The following is a 21,279-nucleotide window of genomic DNA, read 5'->3' as shown; positions in this document are numbered from 1 at the left end:
ACAGTCTCCAGTCCTGTTATGTTTTAATTCAACTAAAATCCATGCAAACAATTCATTTCATATTAACATCTGTGGACCATTCTTTCCCTTTGTCATTCTGATGGCTACACCCAATTGTTACTCCTTGAATGCGTGTCAACATTTCTACTCCTGATTACTCAGTGACCTGTTACAAAGTTTACACATGGGTGTGGATGCAGTATGAGACCAGAACAAATTTAAGATGATTAGACCATAAGACATAGAAGCAGAATGAGGCCATTGAGCCCATCGAGTGTGCTCCACCATTCCATCATGGCTGATTTTTAAGATGATAGGACCATAAGACATGAGAGCTAATTAGGCCATTCGGCCCATTGAATCAGGTCTGCTATTCCATCATGGCTGATTTATAATTCTTCTCAACCACATTCTCCTGTCTTCTTCCCATAACCTTTGACATTCCTTCTAGTTCAGAACCTATCAACCTGTGCTTTAAATATACCCACTGACTTGGCCTCCACGGCCACCTTTAGCAATGAATTCCACAAATTCACCACCCTTTTGCTAAAGTACATTTATTATCAAAGAATGTATAAATTATACAGCCTTGTGATTTGTCTGCTTACAGGCAGGCAACCACAAAGCAAATCCAAAGCCCCATTTTAAAAAAAAGGCCAACACCCAGTACACAGAGAAAGAGGAAAAAAACACAAATCAGCCTCCAGTCCTGACACCTTACTTTTCTAGTCTATCTGGGGCTGTGTTTAGATTGTCCAAACAGCGTATCATACCTCGCGTTAGGACTCGGGCCCTGCCTCAGTGAAATCTCCAGCCTTGGACCATGCCATCCAGCCTGAAGTCGTTCTTAACCTCTCCAGATCAGCTTGGCGCTTGGAGTAAACAAGGATAAGTGCCAGGAGGGAGATTGGTGGGAAGGGATGGAGGGGGGGACGAATGGACTTGTAAGAGCAGGTGTATGACTTGTTCCGCATTCGTTCCCCCCCCATCCCTTCCCACCGATCTCCCTCCTGGCACTTACCCTTGTAAGCGGAACAAGTGCTACACCTGCCCTTACACTTCCTCCTTCAGCACCATTCAGGGCCCCAGACAGTCCTTCCAGGTGAGGCGACACTTCACCTGTGAGTCGGCTGGTGTGGTATACTGCGTCCAGTGCTCCCAGTGTGGCCTTTTATATATTGGTGAGACCCGATGCAGACTGGGAGACCGTTTCACTGAACACCTATGCTCTGTCCGCCAGAGAAAGCAGGATCTCCCAGTGGCCACACATTTTAATTCCATGTCTCATTCCCATTCTGATATGTCTATCCATGGCCTCCTCTACTGTCAAGATGAAGCCACACTCAGGTTGGAGGAACAACACTTTATATACCGGCTGGGTAGCCTCCAACCTGATGGCATGAACGTTGACTTCTCTAACTTCCATTAATGCCCCTCCTCTCCTTCTTACCCCATCCCTGACATATTTAGCTTTCCCCCCCCCCCTCCTTGTTTTTCTCTCTCTTTCTTCCCATCACTCTGCCTGTTCTCCATCTCCCTCTGGTGCTCCCCTCCCTCTTTCTTTCTCCCTAGGCCTCCTATAGTCTTCTCCTATAATTTTTCACTTTCCCCTCCCTCTCCTACTTTCAAATCTCTTACTGCAGTTTCCTGTTCCATTTCGCCAGTAGCGTGTTGTACCTGAGTCCGCGGTTCTTCGGTAGAAGTAGGCCTTGATTCTTTTCGAACTTGAGCTGTCTTCGCGGTAGTGTTTTTCTTCGTCCTCTGTCTATGAGGCATAGCTTAAAACAATCCAGAGTAATTTATAAGTAACCTTATGAAAGCATTGGCTAATTTTTCTTCATTTAAGCATTGATTTATTGATTTTTTACGGGAGGGCTGGGTTCCAGCGTCTCGATCCTACGTCATCACGTGACGTCCCCCTCAAATCTCTTACTATCTTTCCTTTCAGTTAGTCCTGATGAAGGGTCTCGGCCCAAAACGTCAACAGTGCTTCTCCCTATAGATGCTGCCTGGCTTGCTGCGTTCCACCAGCATTTTGTGTGGGTTATGTTAAGGAAGGGTTAAGTTGATCTTAAGAGTTAAAACGTTTGCACGTTATGGGCCGAGGGGCTTGTACTGTGCTGAAATGTACCATGTTTCATGTTTAATCATGCTCTTCTATGCCTGACAGTAAGTGCTCATCTGGACACAAAATCCTGTAAAAGGAACTCTGCATCAACCACTAAGGCAATGTACTCCAGGTTCTCACTAGAGCGAAAAGCCCCAGTCTATTACCCCTAGATTTTTTTTTTAGGTCTATTAAGAGGAAATTTTTCCTGTAGTCTATCCTATCAATTTAGAAATTTAAGAATAACAACTAAAAGCATCCTCAGATTAAATCCAAAGTGATTCTAAAAGTGCAGATTTATCCAACCTGAGATGGAACATTTTACTTTGAGGAACGTTTGCAAATAAATTGCTTCCATCCCTCTCCAGTATAGAACAGACAAAAGTCTTTTATTCTGAAGACTTGAAATAGTTTGTGACTACGTATAAAGAAACCCATGAGCAAAGAATACAGAACACCAAGACATTATTCAGCATTTTTATTACGGCAAGCATTCTATAATACAAATATTCAGTTTCAGCTTTTAATGCTTAACCATCAAAAATACTGTTAACAAAATATAGTGTGGGTCTACTGAACATCTCCAAAGTAATGGATTACAAAACTTTAAAGGAATGAATGCATCAAATGTTTCTGTGCATAAAACACCTACCCGGGTCTAGAAAACTTTTCAATTTACTTTTTTTTGTAATTTTCCCCATAAAAGTCTAGGACTAGCAGCACTTAAGCCAGACCTGGTAGTGACTTCGTTTCATAAGCTTAGAGGTTTCCTTTCTGATTTTTTTTTTGGTATACATTTTTTATGTTTTAAAGTTTTAAACATGTTATGTTTTAAAGTTTTTTTTAAACTTTATCCAATGTTTAGATTTTTTTCTTCTGTAACGCAAGCTTCATTGACCTCCTGTCCTGCAGAACAAAAACAAAATTTTACATTTATCGTTCCAAATATATTTCTTGCAAAAAGAATTTAAAACATTCATGTGTAATAGACTTGAACTCCGCCAATAGGTGAGCAGTACGTTTTGGGTTACTTCAGAGAAAAGGAAATTGATGCAGAAAAAGTACAAATGTATATTTTTGCATATAAAAAAACTACCAATTTATTGATAGTAGAAAGCCAATTGCCCACTATGACTGCACAACTTAACATGTTTAATTGTTTGCAATCTGATTAGGGGAGAACAACATCTGCAGTCAGGGAATCAAAGGACACTGTACATTTTGTCATTCTAACTAAATTAACCTCAACAGAGAACAATAATTGCTAAATAGAATTCTATTCTATACTAACTCCTTCACTCCACCCCACCATCACCACATACACCTTACCCAGTGTCACTATATGGACACATGATCAGTCTAGGTATTTAACAGTTACTTGTACAGTCTGTTTTTGAGGATTGATCTTGTATTTATATTTTGCATTTTTATGCTGCATTAAATCCAGAAGTAAAAATCATTTTCATCTCCTTTACACTTATGTATGACAATAAACAATCTTGTATCTTGAATATAATAGTCATTTAGCCAATTATGTCACTTTTGTTAATGATTGTTAAATTTGGGCCAAAAATTAATAGTCAACTATTAATATTCAACTTAATAGTCATCAGCTTTTTTTGAATTATGCTCCTAAACTGTAGGACTTAATACCTAAATTGACAAGGGATGCAGCCTCAGTTGGCAGTTTTAAACACCAGCTCAAAAGCTATTTAACCTGGCTTTTAACTAACATCATTTTGTCTTTCATTTTCACGTTTACACTTCATTCAGTTGAAAGCACTTTGACCTATATCATTTATATGCAAAGTACTCTTTAAATAAGTTATATTATTTAGCCCATTATATCCTTACCAAACTTGGCTGTTCAACCCAATAGCATTTCCCACCCCGCAGCATTTTATAGCTAATGGCAATTGTTCTTAACGTGTGGTACGCAAGCCCCTCAGGAAAACAATGCCAAAGATCACAGGAAATCCAAGTAGTTTTAATAAGGGGTAATTAAAAAGTGTATCTCCAATATATTTGCCTTGGATTATGTTTAAAATATCTTGTTTCTACAATCTATCACTGCAAGTTGCCATACCTAAATTGTTCAATAACATTAATCTGTATTCTTGTTCCAGACTCCACTGTAAACTTTAGATCCTTACCCAGCATCTGCTTCTGTTCTTGGGGAGGGGCAGCAGCCAGCATGGAAGCAGTCAGGGGTTCCTGGCCTTGTACATGAACTGCAGGCTGAAATGGGACAGCATGTATTAAATCCTGCTTAACATAAGAACATAAGAAATAGGAGCAGGAGTCGGCCATCTGGCCCATCGAGCCTGCTCCGCCATTCAATAAGATTCATGGCTGATCTGGCCATGGACTCATCTCCACCTACCTGCCTTTTCCCCATAACCCTCAATTCCCCTACGATGCAAAAATCTTTCCAACCATGCCTTAAATATATTTACTGAGGTAGCCTCCACTGCTTCATTGGGCAGAGAATTCCACAGATTCACCACTCTCTGGGAAAAGCAGTGGAGGCTACCTCAGTAAATATATTTAAGGCATGGTTGGAAAGATTTTTGCATAGTAGGGGAATTGAGGGTTATGGGGAAAAGGCCTCATCTCTGTCCTAAATCTACTCCCCCAAATCTTGGGGCTATGTCCCCTTGTTCTAGTCTCACCTACCAGTGGATATGACCTTCCTGCCTCTCTTCTTATCTATATCTTTCATAATTGTATATGTTTCTATAAGATCTCCTCTCATTCTTCTAAATTCCAGTGAGTACAGTCTCCGGCAACTTAATCTCTCCTCGTAATCTAAAAATTAGGTCACAATGCCAATTTTCATCTTGAGATACCCACATCTCAACTGTATTTGAGATTTATCTGATACAAGGAGTAGAACAGGATCTGGAATTAATACATGCGCCCATGTAATCCGGGAGCATTATTCTGCTGGCAATGATTGCTACTTTCTAGTAATGAGATCATGTGTAGAGTACCACACAAAAACAGATTGAGAAGTAGCCTTACCTAACCAATGCCTACAATGCCAATGTGTAACCTTCTTTACAACACCACTGTGCCCTTGCTTAAAAGCCTTGCACACAGCAATTAAAATGCAAATCCAATGAAAAGAAACTTCAAAATTACATTGAAAACTGGCACAGTATGCAAACCTTGAATTGATCAGTAAATCTGAAGTTTGCATAAGAGTTCCCGTATTATTGTTTAATCTACATATCAGCAGTTCCATTTTGAAGCAATATATTTCATAAAACATTAGCAAGGTACCTAATTAGATGCGGCTAAAATCAAGACCATGAACTTGCATGGCAGTTTTCATCTTGGGACATTAAAGCCTCTCCCTAACACATTTACAGTCTGTGGGTAATGATGACAGGGCTATCACTTATTGATCATCAGCCCTTCGGGTAGTAATGAGGTGAGTTCCAATCCACTTAGTTTGCGATATATAGTAACAATAGATAGGAAGTTTCAGTGTTTAGACCCAGTAACAATCAAAGAATGGCAATGGAATTCCATGCCAATTAAAACCAAGTTTTAGATGGTGTTTTTATGTACATCTTGCCTTTTTCCTCGCTGCTGGTGGACATCAGAGGTGCTTTCATCATAGCCACAAGTAGCTACAGGGCATTTTCTTGACTGTACACAATACAGACATCATTTGATAACAATGGAGGACTGAAAGCTCAAAACAAGGATGCCATTGAAATAGACTGCTGTGTTCTGAACAGTTCCTGCGTGTTGGAGCTGTACTCACGAATAGGAATAACAACCTTACTCATGTGCATTCAGTTGGTGGAAAGGCTTTAAGTTGCAAGGAATTAAATCAATCATAGGATAAGAAATGCCTCTGCTGCTATTAGAGCCAAAGAATCTGTGTGGCTTAACTATCTGGTAGCCCCCAGACATTGGGGGTTGCTCTCAAAGGCAATGGCAATGTTATGCTTGGGTATTCTCCTTGGAGATGATCACTGTTGGCACTAATGCAGCACAAACCATACCTGCCAAATGCCTCAACACCTGGATATTGTCCATTGCTTAGACTGGAGTCATTCATTTCCAGAATTGGAAATAGAATGGAATGTTACGATCTGCAGTCGGCATTTCCATTTCTAATCTTAAGGTACAACATTGGAAAAACAGCTAAAGATTATTGGGCCTTGGACAATGCTCCCAATGAATTCCTGAGTGTTTTATTTTTCTTACTTTTTGGGATAATAACCACACCAGCTCCCTTTATGTGTTGTAAAATGCAAGGGAACTTACCACAATTAACATTAGGCTTCTAAGTCTATGTGCTCTTACTGTGACAATTATTTTCCCCATTAATCCATTTTAACCTCTTAGTACAGGCATTTCCTTTGTTCTACATATTCCTCCCCCAAGTTCCCTCATACTGAAAATTTACACTTGTGATTAAGCTACGAACTCAAAAATTGAACAACCCTTTTCTGCAGCTGCTGCCTGACCTGCAGAGTTTCTCCAGCACTGTTTTTAATTCCCTCCGATTTCAATGGACTGCAGTTGTTCTAATTTTCAATGTGAATGATATTCTTATCTTTAAACCATTATCACCAAGACAAGATTGCCTGATCCTGATGTCAATTTCTCATTCGCATCCGGGTATCTATCTAAACTACAATACTCGTATAGACGCATCAGACTCAGATAGACGCTTGACTGAGTAAGTTCCGGGTACACAAGATTCACCAAGTTGAAGCCAGAACAATGAAACTGCATGAAACCAACTCTTCTGGTGAAATTATTCTACAAATTTCAATATTGAAAATTATCGTGTTCCAGAGCACAGAAATGGACTCTTTGGTTTATCACATTCATGCTAACCCTTTGCCCATCTACAATCTGATTTGCTCACTTTAAGACCATCTTTCTTTGCCTTGTCTAAATGTCTACTTCATTGCTTTTCAAACGTACTAATCATATCCAATTTCACCATTTTCTAGTCATTAGCTCTCTGCAAAATATACTCCTTAAATCCGCTTTAGAATTCCCTCTTTTCATCTAAAACCTATGCTCTTGTTTCTGACCCCTTGAGAAGAGATTCTGACTGGCTATACCTCAATTATTATATATCTCTGTTGGCTCACCATTTAGCTTCCTTTGTTCGAGGGAAAACAAGCACAGCCTATCCAATCTTTTCCTCAAATCCAAGCAACATCCTCATCAATTCTTCCACACTCCCTCCAGCATAATCACACCCTTCTTATCATGATGTGATCAGACCTCCAAGTGCAGCCTAACTAGTACTCCAATGCTGTTTGCAAAATCTGAATAGATAATGTACCTGTTGCATGGCAACCGGAGGCTGGGTATTTAGAATTTGTTGAGGATTGTGGACTCCTGCGGCATATTTGCATTGTGTAAGTGAACAAGCACCAGGAGCTGTAGCACCAGGGTGAGGTTCCATTGTCTGCGTTGCTGTGTTAGCTTTAAAAAGAAATTCCCAAAGTTCAAAAGTCTGAAAACTTGCAAACTGTTAAACCACAGTCAGATAAAATATTTCCATACCTTAAATATTACCTAATTTGTGCTCCAAGTTGCACAGCTAATTTATGTAAACATTTGACTAAATTTTACTGAACAGCTCACTGAAGGAAAAGCTGACTCCATAACTATTTTCCCACACTAGTATACAATGTGCAACCTATCTTCCTTCTGCAGTGTAGGCAATGGAAATGACACGTTGGTGCTTTAGAAAAAAGTTTGCACAACTCTGTATATCCCAAAGTAATTCAGAGCCAACAAAAAGCATCCAGTTAAGTTGTGCACATCCTCCCCCTCTGGTTTGTGAATTATCCAACCTGACAAGCTTATCAAATGCTTCCCAAATGACCCCAACTACACCATCACCCTTGTGGCATGGCTGTCAAAGGGGAAATGCAAAGGAACCTGCCATGATTAACACTGCACAATTGTATAAACAGCAAAGTTAGTGACAAAATATCATTTATTTATTGATTGCAATACAGCACAGAGTAAGCCCTTCAAACTGCACCACTTAGCAACCGTGATTTAACCCTAGCCTAATTATGGGACAATTTACAATGACCAGTTAACCTATCAACCGGTACGTGTTTGGACTGTGGGAGGAAACCAGAGCACCCAGAGGAAACCCACACCATCATGGGGAGAGCATACAAACTCCTTACAGTCAGCAGCGGGAATTGAACCCGGGTCACCGACACTGCAAAGTGTTGTGCTAACCAATATGCTACCATGCCACCCTATTTGATTTGAATGGTAATGATTTAACAATAAATTGGTTTAAAATAATTAAACTGGGAAAAAGTGAAAATCAAGTGTAAATTTTATATTTATACCTCATTGTCCTCAGTTTAATCTGACACGTTTCATTAAGTGTAAGTACACTAGGCAATTGCAGCAGATCACGTTTGTCTCTAGAGTCAAGAAAAGCTTGGTTATCAAGCTCAGGATTTCCATACATGTGTAGGAATCCCATATTTTAAGGAACTTATAGCAAGAAATATGCTAGCAGAATTGAATAGAACTGTCAGACTTGCTGTACAAGTACCAGCCTAATTAAACAGTTCACTGTAAACACGAGTTCAAAATGAATGCAGCTTTATTACCATAGTAAGAGCCCGGTATTATGAATGACTAGCTGGCTCTGAATTCTTTGCAATATATTTGTGAAAAATTGCTAGCAACTATGAGTGGTAAACTATGTATACCTGTCTGGACACGCCCCTCTGCTGACTGCTCCTGCGGCTCCTCCCACAGACCCCTGTATAAAGGCAATTGGGGCACTGCTCCTCCCTCAATCTTCGACATGGTCGTGCACCCTTTTCGCTGTTAATAAAAGCCTATCGTTCACTTCCAGTCTCCTAGAGTTATTGATGGTGCATCACTATGGCAAAGCTTTAATATCAAAATGATTTCTACATCAATTGAACAACCAATGTTCTCCCACTTTCTTTAAGCTTCAAGTCATCTTGCCATGAGGCTAAACTACCTGTGGTATTACCAAGAAATGAAAGGAGCAGTTTCCAGAATAGATCAACAATGCAAGAAAATGGAATTGCAGTTAAATAGTGGAACATGCCTAAACTATTAACTCCCTGATTTTCATGAGGTTTTGATGCACCATCAATAACTCTCTGAGACGTGAGGCGAGATATCGGCTTTTATTGACTGGAAGAAAGAACAAGCAGCAATTGACCACCACACTACATCCTGGAGACTGAGGGCCAGGCTCAGGCCTCAATCGCCTTTATACCGGGGTCTGTGGGAGGAGCCACAGGAGCAGTCAGCGGGGGGGGGGGGGCGTGTCCAGACAGGTATATGTAGTTCACCACAGGTTTAAAATACATTCTTATGAACAGACAACTCACCAACACACTGAGTGCTCATAACACGAGCAGAGGTTGGTCTCATGGAGCTGATGGTTGGTGGTCGGGGACCTGTTGAACACATGCTACCAGGCATACTCTGGAATGCTAACAAGGAAATCCAATTTTATAGAAATCAGGGGGGAAAAAATCAAAGTTAGGATGCAATAAAACTACCCAAATAATAACTGACAGTTAGACAGAAAAGTTTACCTTTGCTTAAAGCATTCTACTGACCTTGGGGTCTGACACTTTGAGCGCTGGGTCGAAGCTGTGCAAGCTGACCTGTGGGGTAATATGCAGCACGGTTGTGAGCCTGTAAATAATTCAGTCGATTACGACAGTTACAATGTTGTGATTACATCAAAAGCTCATTTATGTTCATTTCAAAAATAACAACAGCCTCTTAATACAAAATCCACCTCTACTTTTAGCGTACAATAATTTACCTGAGGGATTGCTGCCATGAAATACCCAGATGGTGGAGCTGGTTGATAAGGATTGATGACAGGATTTGGAACAGCTCTGCCACTCGCCATTCTCTGCATGTATTGGTTTGTTAGATGAGCTTGTCGTTCTTCTTTGCGCTGAGCCAGAGCAACATACAAAGGCTTGGTGCTAACAATCCGGCCGTTCATCTCTGTTACAGCCTTGGTAGCTTCCTCTGGTGAAGAGAAACAGACAAATCCAAAGCCTTTACTGCGCCCATGCTCCATCATCACCTATATAGATAAAAGGGAGAGATTTCATTCTGATAAACAATCAGTTATCAATTATTACCTGAACAATACAAAATTCAACAAACTTGACATTCTCGTGTTTGAAACTTAATGTTTTCTTTTAAATTTCATTTAGGTGATGTCCATTCAACAATATGCCAAAAATTGTTAAGTTCTGATGCTTAAGCAAAACATTCAGACAAGATTTTTGTGTTAAGATGCCAATTTACCATTAATCTACTTCTACAATTCTGACAAAGTTATTCTTCCTCAGACATGGTAATGTATTATGCACAACGTAACAATACCTTAGCACTTGTAATTGTGCCGAATGGTGAAAATTCTTTGTGCAGGCGCTCATCATCAATACAGCTATCCAGATTTTTGACATAAAGGTTGACCCTCTATAATCGAAAAATATCCAACTTTAAAGTTATATTAAGCCATATTTATACACAAATGTACTTTAAAAATCATTAAACTGACATACTTCATACAGAAGCAACAGACAGAATTATGCAATCCCTTAATCAAATCATAACTCAATCATCCATACATAGTAACCATAAATGGAGATGGCAAATTAATGGGGAATAGATGATTTGTGAACATCTCCATTACTAGTAGCAGAGCTGAAGCCTGACAATAAAAGCCAGGAAGATAAAATTGCATTTAGCAGCATTGTTGATAAGGATACTCCAAGGCAATTTTTGGAATGCAGAAACTGCTCTAATGTATAAAACAGCCATTTCAAAACAACAATTCCACTAATCATTGTGATAACCAGTATACTGTCAATGATTTTGTCTGAGAAGACAATTATAATGCTGAGGTACTGCTCTCTTCATGAAAATAGAAGCACAGAATGTTATTACATCAACCATAGAGTGAAGATAAAAGTTAAAGTCCGTCCCGAGCCTTATAGGCCCAACAGGCCAGTGCTTATACCGGTTTCCATGGCATGAAGCGACTGAGAGTACGAGACTCCTCCCGCCCCACCCCCGGATAGGATGCCAGTTTGTCGCAAGGTTAACCCCCAGTATTTTGCCGGTACCCATTTTCAGCTGGGTGGACTGGAGCAATGTGTGGTTAAGTGGCTTGCTCAAGGACACAACACGCTGCTCGGCTGGGGCTCGAACTCAAGACCTTCAGATCGCTAGTCCAACGCCTTAACCACTTGGCCACGCACCACACATAAAATGGAAGATGGGGCTTCCAGAACATGGCATCTCTGTACTAGTCTTCCAGTGTTTATCAGAAAGTTTGTTCATTTTTTGGTGATCAGCTCTGAAGAGTTCAGAACCACCTGCCAGAGATGTCAAGTAGATAATCCATCTAGTCTTCTCCAGAGCACTCTGCATCAAATGCCACTATTCCATCACTATTCACTAGCCAAACACACCCCAGATAAACCATTGAAGACCAATGCTCTGCAGAATGAGTAATCCTCAAACCCAAACTGTTCCAATACAACTAACTCCTGTGTGACTGTAAGGAAAAAGTTAAATGTGCATCCTCCTTGGTATATGCTAAAATAAAATGGAAGTCTGTAAGAGAAAATGGTGTTGGCTTGGAGTGGGATTGGAGAAAGTACAAGAGAACCAGTTCACAGTAAAGTCTGAGAAAGTTAAGAGAGTAGAAGTCTATGACCCTAACAGTGGAAGATGGTGAAAAGCGTATTTTTTTCCCACAGAAAGGCAGGGTCATTGTGCAGAGGCAGGTGGCAAATGCATGAGGAAGTATTAGTGTAAGTGGTTTTTAAGGGTATAAAAAGGGGTATCTTCTTGGTCCAAGGAGAGAGTTTTGTCCTAGGTCATGGCTGACGATGACTGCTGAGATAGGGAATGGTACATCCATCAAGCAAGTTGGAGATAGACTTAGATTTTTGAGATAGAGAGAAAGGGAGGGAGAGAGGGGAGGCTGTGTGGAAGCATTCTGCAGATCAGCTCATTCAGAGTATGATAAGTATTATCTTGATTTCTGTGCTACTACTACTTACTGCCGTAGAGATTTATTTTTGCTTTTGTATTGCATTTGTGCTAGTTCTAATAAAGTGTGAACATGTGTGTCCTCTCCTTTGTTTGCGTATACGTGCGCAAATACCCTGAGCTGAACCAGAAGAGAACACATAACAAATCTCAAAATAATTTTTATTTACAAATCCGCGCTGCGAGCGGGGTTCAGCATAATGGGTGCAATGTTTTGCAACCAACAGGGTAAATCTGGGAGTGAGACTGAGATTAAGGTACCGGGGTCGAGGGACAACACCCATGGACTTGTTGCAGTGGCCAGTCTGTTTTCTGAAGGTTACCCTCCCACATGTTGGAGAGCTGAGATGAAGAGCAGTAGCTAGCGGTGACAGCCTGGGTTTGAAAGCCACTCTGCTGAGGTAGGGTTTCCCAAACGGGAGGCGAGTAAGGGAATGGCCCGTTGGATTTTGCTGTACACTTTGAAAACTAAACTTGATGTGTATAGGGTATCAGAGTAAAGGTTGTTTGTGACTAATGACAGAATCGGAATCAGGGAGCAGCTGAATCTGAATCAGCTTGGTCAGCCCGTGAACGAGCGGACAGGGCCGAAACCCAGCCAGCCACCCGAGCATGTGAATTGCTTCCAGCATGGCCGGAGTACTGGGCGAGGCTGAGTGATCAGCAGCGGGATCCTACCAAAATGAGACCATCAGTGGCTAAGGGGTGGGACCACAACAGTTGGGATGGCGGTATCTGCCGTGACGCTGATGGCCCTTAGGAGCTCCCGCCAAGACCCGAGCGGGACATTTCATATGAGGATCCAGCAGTATTGGCTCGCCCAGTGTGAAGTCATAAGACTACAAGCACACGGGGGTGAGGGGCAAATAAACGATACAGAAAGAAAGGGTGACTGGGCCATGAAAGACTGATGAGAAAGGGGCCATTCGAGATAAACACGTGCAGAAGGGTGGAGAATATCTGGCTGTACGGTTGGTTCCGTTGTGGGATATGGGTGCTGGCATGGTGCATTTGACCATGGAGGAGGCTAATAACTCTCTCCCACTCTCTACACAAAGTGGTTTCAGGTACGGAAGGACAAAGGTGACTCTGCAGATTTGTTCCCGCAGTATTAAGGATTTATCCCTCGGCAGTAGATCAGGGACAGCAGGGTGCGGCTTGGCTCAATGTAAATGAAGGGATTGCAATGCTTCGAGCTATAGTCACACATACAGGTGTTACCGCAGGTTGCCTTGGGATGGCTCAGATGAGGCATGTGAACAGGATGACTCACCATGTGCCCTCACATCTAAAGGGCAATCTGGGACACCCCATGCGTAAGGCAGTAGAGAAGATGGGGATATTAGGACATATTGATGAGGGGAAAACAAAAGTTAAGAGTTTTGAAGTCAAGGAGGGGACGGGAATCATTAAAAATTATGCGGGCAGTGGACCCCATCCAACTTTCAAGGAAATGTTTCAAGATCTGTTAAAGGCAGGGGTGGACAAGTTGAAGATTGATGGTGTGCCCACGGGAGCCATGTAAACCTTATGGAAATATCATTGTGATAACACAAACGGTGTGCCTACCTCCCCACTCCTAGAAGGCGAGTCCATCACCCGGGCTGAGGTGTAGGTAATGATAAAGGGAGGGGTGGGGGGGGAGAAAGAGAGAATGAATATAGAACATAGAGCAGTACAGCACAGTACAGGCCCTTTGGCCCACAATGTTGTGCCGACCCATAAACCCTGCCTTCCATATACCCCCCCCCCCACCTTAAATTCCTCCATATACCTGTCTACTAGTCTCTTAAATTTCACTAGTGTATCTGCCTCCACCACTGACTCAGGCAGTGCATTCCACGCACCAACCACTCTCTGAGTAAAAAACCTTCCTCTATTATCCCCCTTGAACTTTCCTCCCCTTACCTTAAAGCCATGTCCTCTTGTATTGAGCAGTGGTGCCCTGGAGAAGAGACGCTGGTTGTCCACTCTATCTATTCCTCTTAATATCTTGTATACCTCTATCATGTCTCCTCTCATCCTCCTTCTCTCCAAAGAATAAAGCCCTAGCTCCCTTAATCTCTGATCATAATGCATACTCTCTAAACCAGGCAGCATCTTGATAAATCTCCTCTGTACCCTTTCCAATGCTTCCACATCCTTCCTATAGTGAGGTGACCAGAACTGGACTAACCAGAGTTTTATAGAGCTGCATCATTACCCCGCGACTCTTAAACTCTACCCCTCGACTTATGAAAGCTAACACCCCATAAGCTTTCTTAACTACCTTATCTACCTGTGAGGCAACTTTCAGGGATCTGTTGACATGTACCCCCAGATCCTTCTGCTCCTCCACACTACCAAATTTCCTGCCATTTACTTTGTACTCTGCTTTGGAGTTTGTCCTTCCAAAGTATACCACCTCACACTTCTCTGGGTTGAACTCCATCTGCCACTTCTCAGCCCACTTCTGCATCCTATCAATGTCTCTCTGCAATCTTCGACAATCCTCTACACTATCTACAACACCACCAACCTCTGTGTTGTCTGCAAACTTGCCAACCCACACTTCCACCCCCACATCCAGGTCGTTAATAAAAATCCCGAAAAGTAGGGGTCCCAGAACCGATCCTTGTAGGACACCACTAGTCACAACCCTCCAATTTGAATGTACTCCCTCCACCACAACCCTCTGCTTTCTGCAGGCAAGCCAATTCTGAATCCACCTGGTCAAACTTCCCCGGATCCCATGCCTTCTGACTTTCTGAATAAGCCTACCATGTGGTACCTTGTCAAATGCCTTACTAAAATCCATGTAGATCACATCCACTGCACTACCCTTATCTATATGCCTGGTCACCTCCTCAAAGAACTCTATCAGGCTTGTTAGACATGATCTGCCCTTCACAAAGCCATGCTGACTGTCCCTGATCAGACCATGATTCTCTAAATGCCCACAGATCCTATACTAAGAATCTTTTCCAACAGTTTTCCCACCACAGATGTAAGGCTCACTGGTCTATAATTACCCGGATTATCCCTACTTCTTTTTTTGAAAAAGGGGACAACATTTGCCTCCCTCCGGTACCATTCCCGTGTACAACGAGGACATAAAGTCCCTAGCCAGAGGCTCAGCAATCTCTTCCCTCGCCTCGTGGAGCAGCCAGGGGAATATTCCATCAGGCCCCGGGGACTTATCCGTCCTAATGTATTTTACCAACTCCAACACCTCCTCTCCCTTAATATCAACATGCTCCAGAACTTCAACCTCACTCATATTGTCCTCACCATCATCAAGTTCCCTCTCATTGATGAATACCGAAGAGGAGTATTCACTGAGGACCTTCATACCCATTCACTGAGTATGAATGAATATGAATGTGAATGATGGTCATTAGTGTCCTGAGGGTCAACTCAGAGTGGCCGGAAACCCTCTCCACCCCAGCCTCTCACATGGAGTGGGGCCAGGGTCCCCAAGCAGTCTGAGTAATATGCTTTCCATCAGGGAAACACAAGGCCTCACACACATGTAACTGTTACTTTGTGGTGGGGAGGTGGGAACAGATAAAAGGTTAATGCTTTTCTGCATTTGGTTAGAAGTGGAAACCCTGACCGGCATCAGGAGGCTCTGGTGCCAGTGGACAGTTTAGGAGCAAGTATGATAAAAGTACAGGAAACAACAGGTCGATTGGCTCTTGGGGAGAGACAACCGATGGAAGCCGGAGTACTGATCGCCGCGTTACCTGAAAATATAATTGGAATGAATGTACTGCAGGGACAGATTGGGGAAGCGCACATTAGGCCTCTTAAAAGCCACTGTTTTAGTGGGGCAAATGAAGTGGGAGCTTCTTACAATCCCGCCACGGAGTGCCGTGGTTTGTGTGAAACAGTACTGAAAACTGGAAGGACATAACGAGTCTCAGACACCGTGGCAGAGTTATTAAAACAAGGTGTGATCAGGCCTGTCTGGCCAGTAAAGAAATCGGACGGCAGCTGGATGAGGACAGCTGATTATCGCCAATTAATTAAACACGCCCCTCCGTTAACCATTGCTAACCCAGACATAGTGACCTTAGGGGAAAGAATGTCACAGGGAGACAAGAAATGGTACGCTGTAATAGACCTGGCCAGCACATTCTTTTCCATTCCCCTGTCATCAGGATCAATTTGCCTTCACAGGGGAGGTGGACGGTACACATTCACCTGATTGCCTCAGGGGTATGTGCACAGCCCCACCCTGTGTCATGGTCCGATGGCACAAGTCCCCGATTGATTACTCTCTTGCCTGAGATATGGGTAGTCCACTATATCGATGACATCGTGCTTAGAGGATCCACCGGCGGTACAGCTGAGGTCCTGGATGTGCTGGTAAGCCACATAAGGATCTTGGGCTACCTACTGGAGATGGCACATACCACTGCCAACTGGCCTGTTATGACCCTTATATATAAAAAAAAACTAGGAAGAAAGCAATGAATGGCGTCCAAAGCAACAACGGGCATTTGAGGTTGCTAAGGAAACAGTGGCTCAGGCCCCTCATTTATCTGGTTTGCCCTTTGAGCTACAGGTAACCGTTCATCAGAATACCGCTGTGTGGAGCTTATGGCAAAGACAGACTGGGGTGAACATTCCCTGAGGGTTTTGGTCCTGCGCCCTATGAAAGAGAGCTGCTAGCCTGCTACTGGGCCTTGACAAAGGGAAGGGAGGAAGTCATGAGACTTGACCTCCCCATTATGATGTGGGTGGGGAGGGCGCAGCAAGCTTCTATTGTGAACTGGAAGTGGTACGTCGCAGAATGGGCAAAGAAGGGCTCAGAGGGGATCAGCAAATTACCCGAAAGTGTAGCCCACGTGCCGGAGGACAGAAATGGTACCGAACGTGCTGGCATGCTCCCCTCTCCTGTTAGGTGGGGTGAGCCCAACGAACAGTTGTCTGAAGCCTGGGTTACGGGAGGCTCCAGTCGCTGGAAAGCCAGCGTCCCGGGATGGGAATCTGCCAATGCTGAACAGTCACAGGTGTGGCAGGGGAAGGGTGGTTCCAGCCAGCTAGCTGAACCGGTAGCAGTCACCTTACCATTGCAGCTGTGCACATAACCAGACAGGCAGGCAGCTGCGAATGGAATGGCTGTGTGAGTGGCAGACAAGTAAGCTGGCAAGAACTGGGAAAGCCCCTGTGGGGACAGGCACTTTGGGAAGTGGCCCAATAGATGAAGATCACTGTTTTCCATGTAGATGCTCACCAGAAAGATGCCTCTCTATCCACCACCTTTAATAATAAAGTGGACCAGTTGTCAGGTCAACACCCCTGAATTCCAAGCGATGGGACAATCGGCACGTGACGTGGCTGGTCATTTGGGGGTGCAAGGCACAATGGAATGGGTTACACAACAAGGGATATGACTACAGCAGACATGACGAAAATAGTTATTGCTACATGTGATATTTGTCAGCAAGTTCTAAGAGAACTCCGAGAAGCCGACTGCCCACAGTAAAAGGGAGGCAGATTGATTTACAGTGGATCCCTGCCCCAGCAACGATTTACATATTTGTTTCCCATGGTTGACAACTATTCAGGTTTGGAATGGCAAACCCTTGCACAAGAGCTGACCAGGATCACACACCGAAGGGATCGCATAAGTTCTGGGGACCCTCAAGAAATAGACTCAGATAATGGGTCCCACTTCTCGGGACAAGCCATGAAAGACTGGGCTGCCAGTAGAGGAACTCATGGGGTACATCAATACCCTATTATCCTCAAGTATCGGAGCTAATTGAAAGAATGAATGGACTTTTAAATCAACAGACTCGTTTATTGATACCAACTTGCATCTTACAGGGGTAGCTGTCTGTACTATCCCATGCCTTATACAATGTAAACAACAGACCTTTACCCCAGGAATCACCAAAGAGCAGGATGATCAGGTGTACCCCAGAACGGGAGAGGAAAACAGGCATGGAAGAATGGACTCCCACAGTGGGAGGAAAGTATGGGTGCACATTCCAAACTCTCTGGTTTGCAAGGGGGAGATTGTAGCAAACGGATATGGTAACACTTAAGTATAAGAGAAAGACCACCTGGTATGTTTGAACAAGGAGAAATCGACCAAATGAGAATGATTAAAATTTTTGAAAGATTGATAATAACAGATGCCTTGTTTTCTCCCAGGTGAAATAACAGCCCTGTAATTAATTTTATGGATGGCATGGACTTTACTTAAAAACATTCTACTTACGTTGGGGTTGGACCTGGACGGAAGCTGTGTAAGCTGACCTGCTGGGCAATGTGCAGCACGGTTCTGAGCCTGTGAATGAATGTTGTGATTACATTAAAAGCTCATTTATGTTTATTTCATAAATAACTACAGCCACTTAATACAAAATCCACCTCCACTTTTAGCGTACAATAATTTACCTGAGGGATTGCTGCCATGAAATACCCAGATGGTGGAGCTGGTTGATAATGATTGATGACAGGATTTGGAACAGCTCTGACACTCACCATTCTCTGCATGTATTGCTTTGCCAGATAAGCTTGTCGTTCTTCTTTGCGCTGAGCCAAAGCAACATACAAAGGCTTGGTGCTAACAATCTGGCCGTTCATCTCTGTTACAGCCTTGGTAGCTTCCTCTGGTGAAGAGAAACAGACAAATCCAAAGCCTTTACTGCGCCCATGCTCCATCATCACCTATATAGATAAAAGGGAGAGATTTCATTCTGATAAACAACCAGTTTCAATTATTACCTGAACAATACAAAATTCAACAAACTTGATATTCTCGTGTTTGAAACTTAATGTTTTCTTTAAAATTTCATTTATGTGAAATTTATGTAAAATTTCAATCTGCCAAAAATTGTTAAGTTCTGAAGCTTAAGCAAAACTCTCAAACAAGATTTTTGTGTTGAGATGCCAAGTTACCATTAATCTACTTCTACAATTCTGACAAGAAGTTATTCTTCCTCTGACATGGTAATGTATTATGCACAAAGTAACAATACCTTAGCACTTGTAATTGTACCGAACGGTGAAAATTCTTTGTGCAGTTGCTCATCATCAATACATTTATCCAGATTTTTGACATAAAGGTTGGTCCCCTAAAATTGAAAATTATCCATCGGATTTAAATTTATATTAAACCATATTTAAATACAAAAGTACTTTAAAAAATCATTAAACTGGCATACTTCATATGGAAGCAACATAGATAGAATTATGCAATCCTTTAATCAAATCAAAACTCAGTCATCCTTAAATATTAACCATGAATGGAGATGGCAACTTAATAATGATTTGTGAACATCTCCATTACTAGTAACAGAATAAATTCAGCGCCAGCCATTTCAATCAGTTAATTTCAAGTATTAACTAACTGGCAACAACTTGCTCACTGATGCTTAGCCCACCTTAGACCTTTTCTGATAAACAAGGAGCACCAGATTAATCTAAGTATAGGGAAGCAGTGAAGATTGAGGTTACATTTACCAACAAATTGATAGTCAAAAAAAGTGATAATCTATACCCAAACTAATTACATTCTCATTTTTCATTGCAGGTAAAGTAAAAGCACAATACAAGCAAGTTAAACTTCTGTGTGTTCAGAAAAAAGGGGAAGTGGCACCAATATGCACTTTAGGAAAAGCAATAAAAGAACAAAATAAGATGACCTTCAGGCAAGGTCTACGTGAAACGTTACATGCATCTCTCCACAAATACTTCTAAGCTTGCTGAATATTTTCACTTTCTGTATTACATTCTGACTCAAATTGATAAGATTCTTGAGCATACAAGAATACTGGAAGGACTCAGCAGGTCAGGCAGCATCTATGGAGGGGAATAAACAGTCGACATTTTGGGCTGAGAACCTTAATCGCCATGTGAGTCCTGATGAAGGATCTCAGGCCAAATCATCCTTGGATGCTGCCTGACCAGCTGAGTTCCTCTAGCATTCTGTGTGTGTTGCTCTGGAATTCCAGCACCTGCAGAATCTGTTATGTTTAGATAAGTTTCTTCATGCTTTAGGTCAATGACTGAAACACCAACAGTTTCACTGTTTACCTGGTACTTTGTGACTTGGTCCTGTTTCATCTGTTCAAATTGGTGCTTCAGCTCTGCCTGTCGCTCAACCATTTCCTGGGCCCGATGCCAAACAAATGATGTTGCAATGCATGATCACCTGTTTGCTGAACAGAAACCAACCACACCTAATATGCACTCACTGACACAGAGGCAGAGTCATACAACCTTGAGTAACACACACAAAATGCTGGAGCAACTCAGCAGGCCGGGCAGCATCTATGGAAAGAAATGTACAGTCGACGTTTCTGGCTGAGACCCCTTGTCGGGTCTGTTTATTCCTCTCCATATGCACTGCCCGACCTGCTGAGCCTCTCTGGCATTTTGTAGGTGTTACTCTGCAGAATCTCGTGTTCACACAATATAGAACCAGCCCATCAGCCCACTACGTCCATCCTGACTATCATGCACTCTCATCACTGAAATGACACCATTGCTCTTGGTCCATAGCCTTTGTACAGCATCCTCAAACCTACTCTAAACCTTTGACCCCCACCACCCCCCTATACCCCTCACCCTAAACATATGCCCTCTAGCTTTAGATATTTCTGCTACAGGAGAGACTCTCCTTGGTGTGAAGGCAGTACATGGTCACGTACACATACTTGATAATAATACTTACTTTGACTCAGAGGGCTTGGTGTCGGACACTGATTAAGAAAGTAATGAGAAAGAACTTTTTCTCTCAGAGAATATGACTCTTGGGCCCTCCTGTCCACCGAAAGCTTGTGCATAGTTAAGGAAATGGAGGATTACAGGGAAAGTGCAAAGATAGCTTCATGGTTGTTTCTAACAATGCGATCGACACCAGACACGTTGATGTGAACAATATGTTATTGATGTTGCTTCCCTCACTGACAGTAACCTTCTTCGTTGGTCACATTTGGGTACATTTCAAGCAAAGTTTGATAGGTTGTATATATGTGTATGTATATATATTATAAATTGTCTTTAGATGCTGCCTGACCTGCTGAGTTCCTCCAGTATTTTGTGGGTGTTACTCTGGATTTCCAGCATCCTGTGTG

General features: G+C 42.5%; 1 protein-coding gene across 1 annotated transcript; it reads right to left on the bottom strand.

The window, feature by feature from the left end:
* Window positions 1-2,570: 2,570 nt before the first annotated feature.
* On the bottom strand, window positions 2,571-20,332 carry LOC140730684 (polyadenylate-binding protein 1-like). Its single transcript, XM_073051465.1, has 11 exons — window positions 20,237-20,332; window positions 19,180-19,275; window positions 18,683-18,868; window positions 18,417-18,485; window positions 10,523-10,618; window positions 9,945-10,217; window positions 9,733-9,811; window positions 9,499-9,603; window positions 7,431-7,573; window positions 4,261-4,345; window positions 2,571-3,013 (listed from the first exon to the last, which is right to left on the bottom strand). Exons 1-11 carry the CDS (start codon window positions 20,306-20,308, stop codon window positions 2,958-2,960), a joined length of 1,260 nt encoding a protein of 419 aa, XP_072907566.1. The 5' UTR covers window positions 20,309-20,332; the 3' UTR covers window positions 2,571-2,957.
* Between the last annotated feature and the right edge of the window lie 947 nt (window positions 20,333-21,279).

This window comes from Hemitrygon akajei, chromosome 1, assembly GCF_048418815.1.
Source record: "Hemitrygon akajei chromosome 1, sHemAka1.3, whole genome shotgun sequence".
Lineage (NCBI taxonomy): Eukaryota > Metazoa > Chordata > Chondrichthyes > Myliobatiformes > Dasyatidae > Hemitrygon > Hemitrygon akajei.
This window is presented reverse-complemented; position numbering and strand designations above follow the sequence as displayed.

What these genes read in the sequence shown, in the direction of transcription:
- LOC140730684 (XM_073051465.1), bottom strand. Translation starts at nt 20,308, where the DNA reads ATGGTTGAGCGACAGGCAGAGCTGAAGCACCAATTTGAACAGATGAAA. An exon ending in GCACAATTACAAGTGCTAAG is followed by an intron (nt 10,218 to 10,522) that starts GTATTGTTACGT and finishes TTATCTATATAG; the next exon opens with GTGATGATGGAGCATGGGCG. An exon ending in TCATGGCAGCAATCCCTCAG is followed by an intron (nt 9,812 to 9,944) that starts GTAAATTATTGT and finishes AATTATTTACAG; the next exon opens with GCTCACAACCGTGCTGCATA.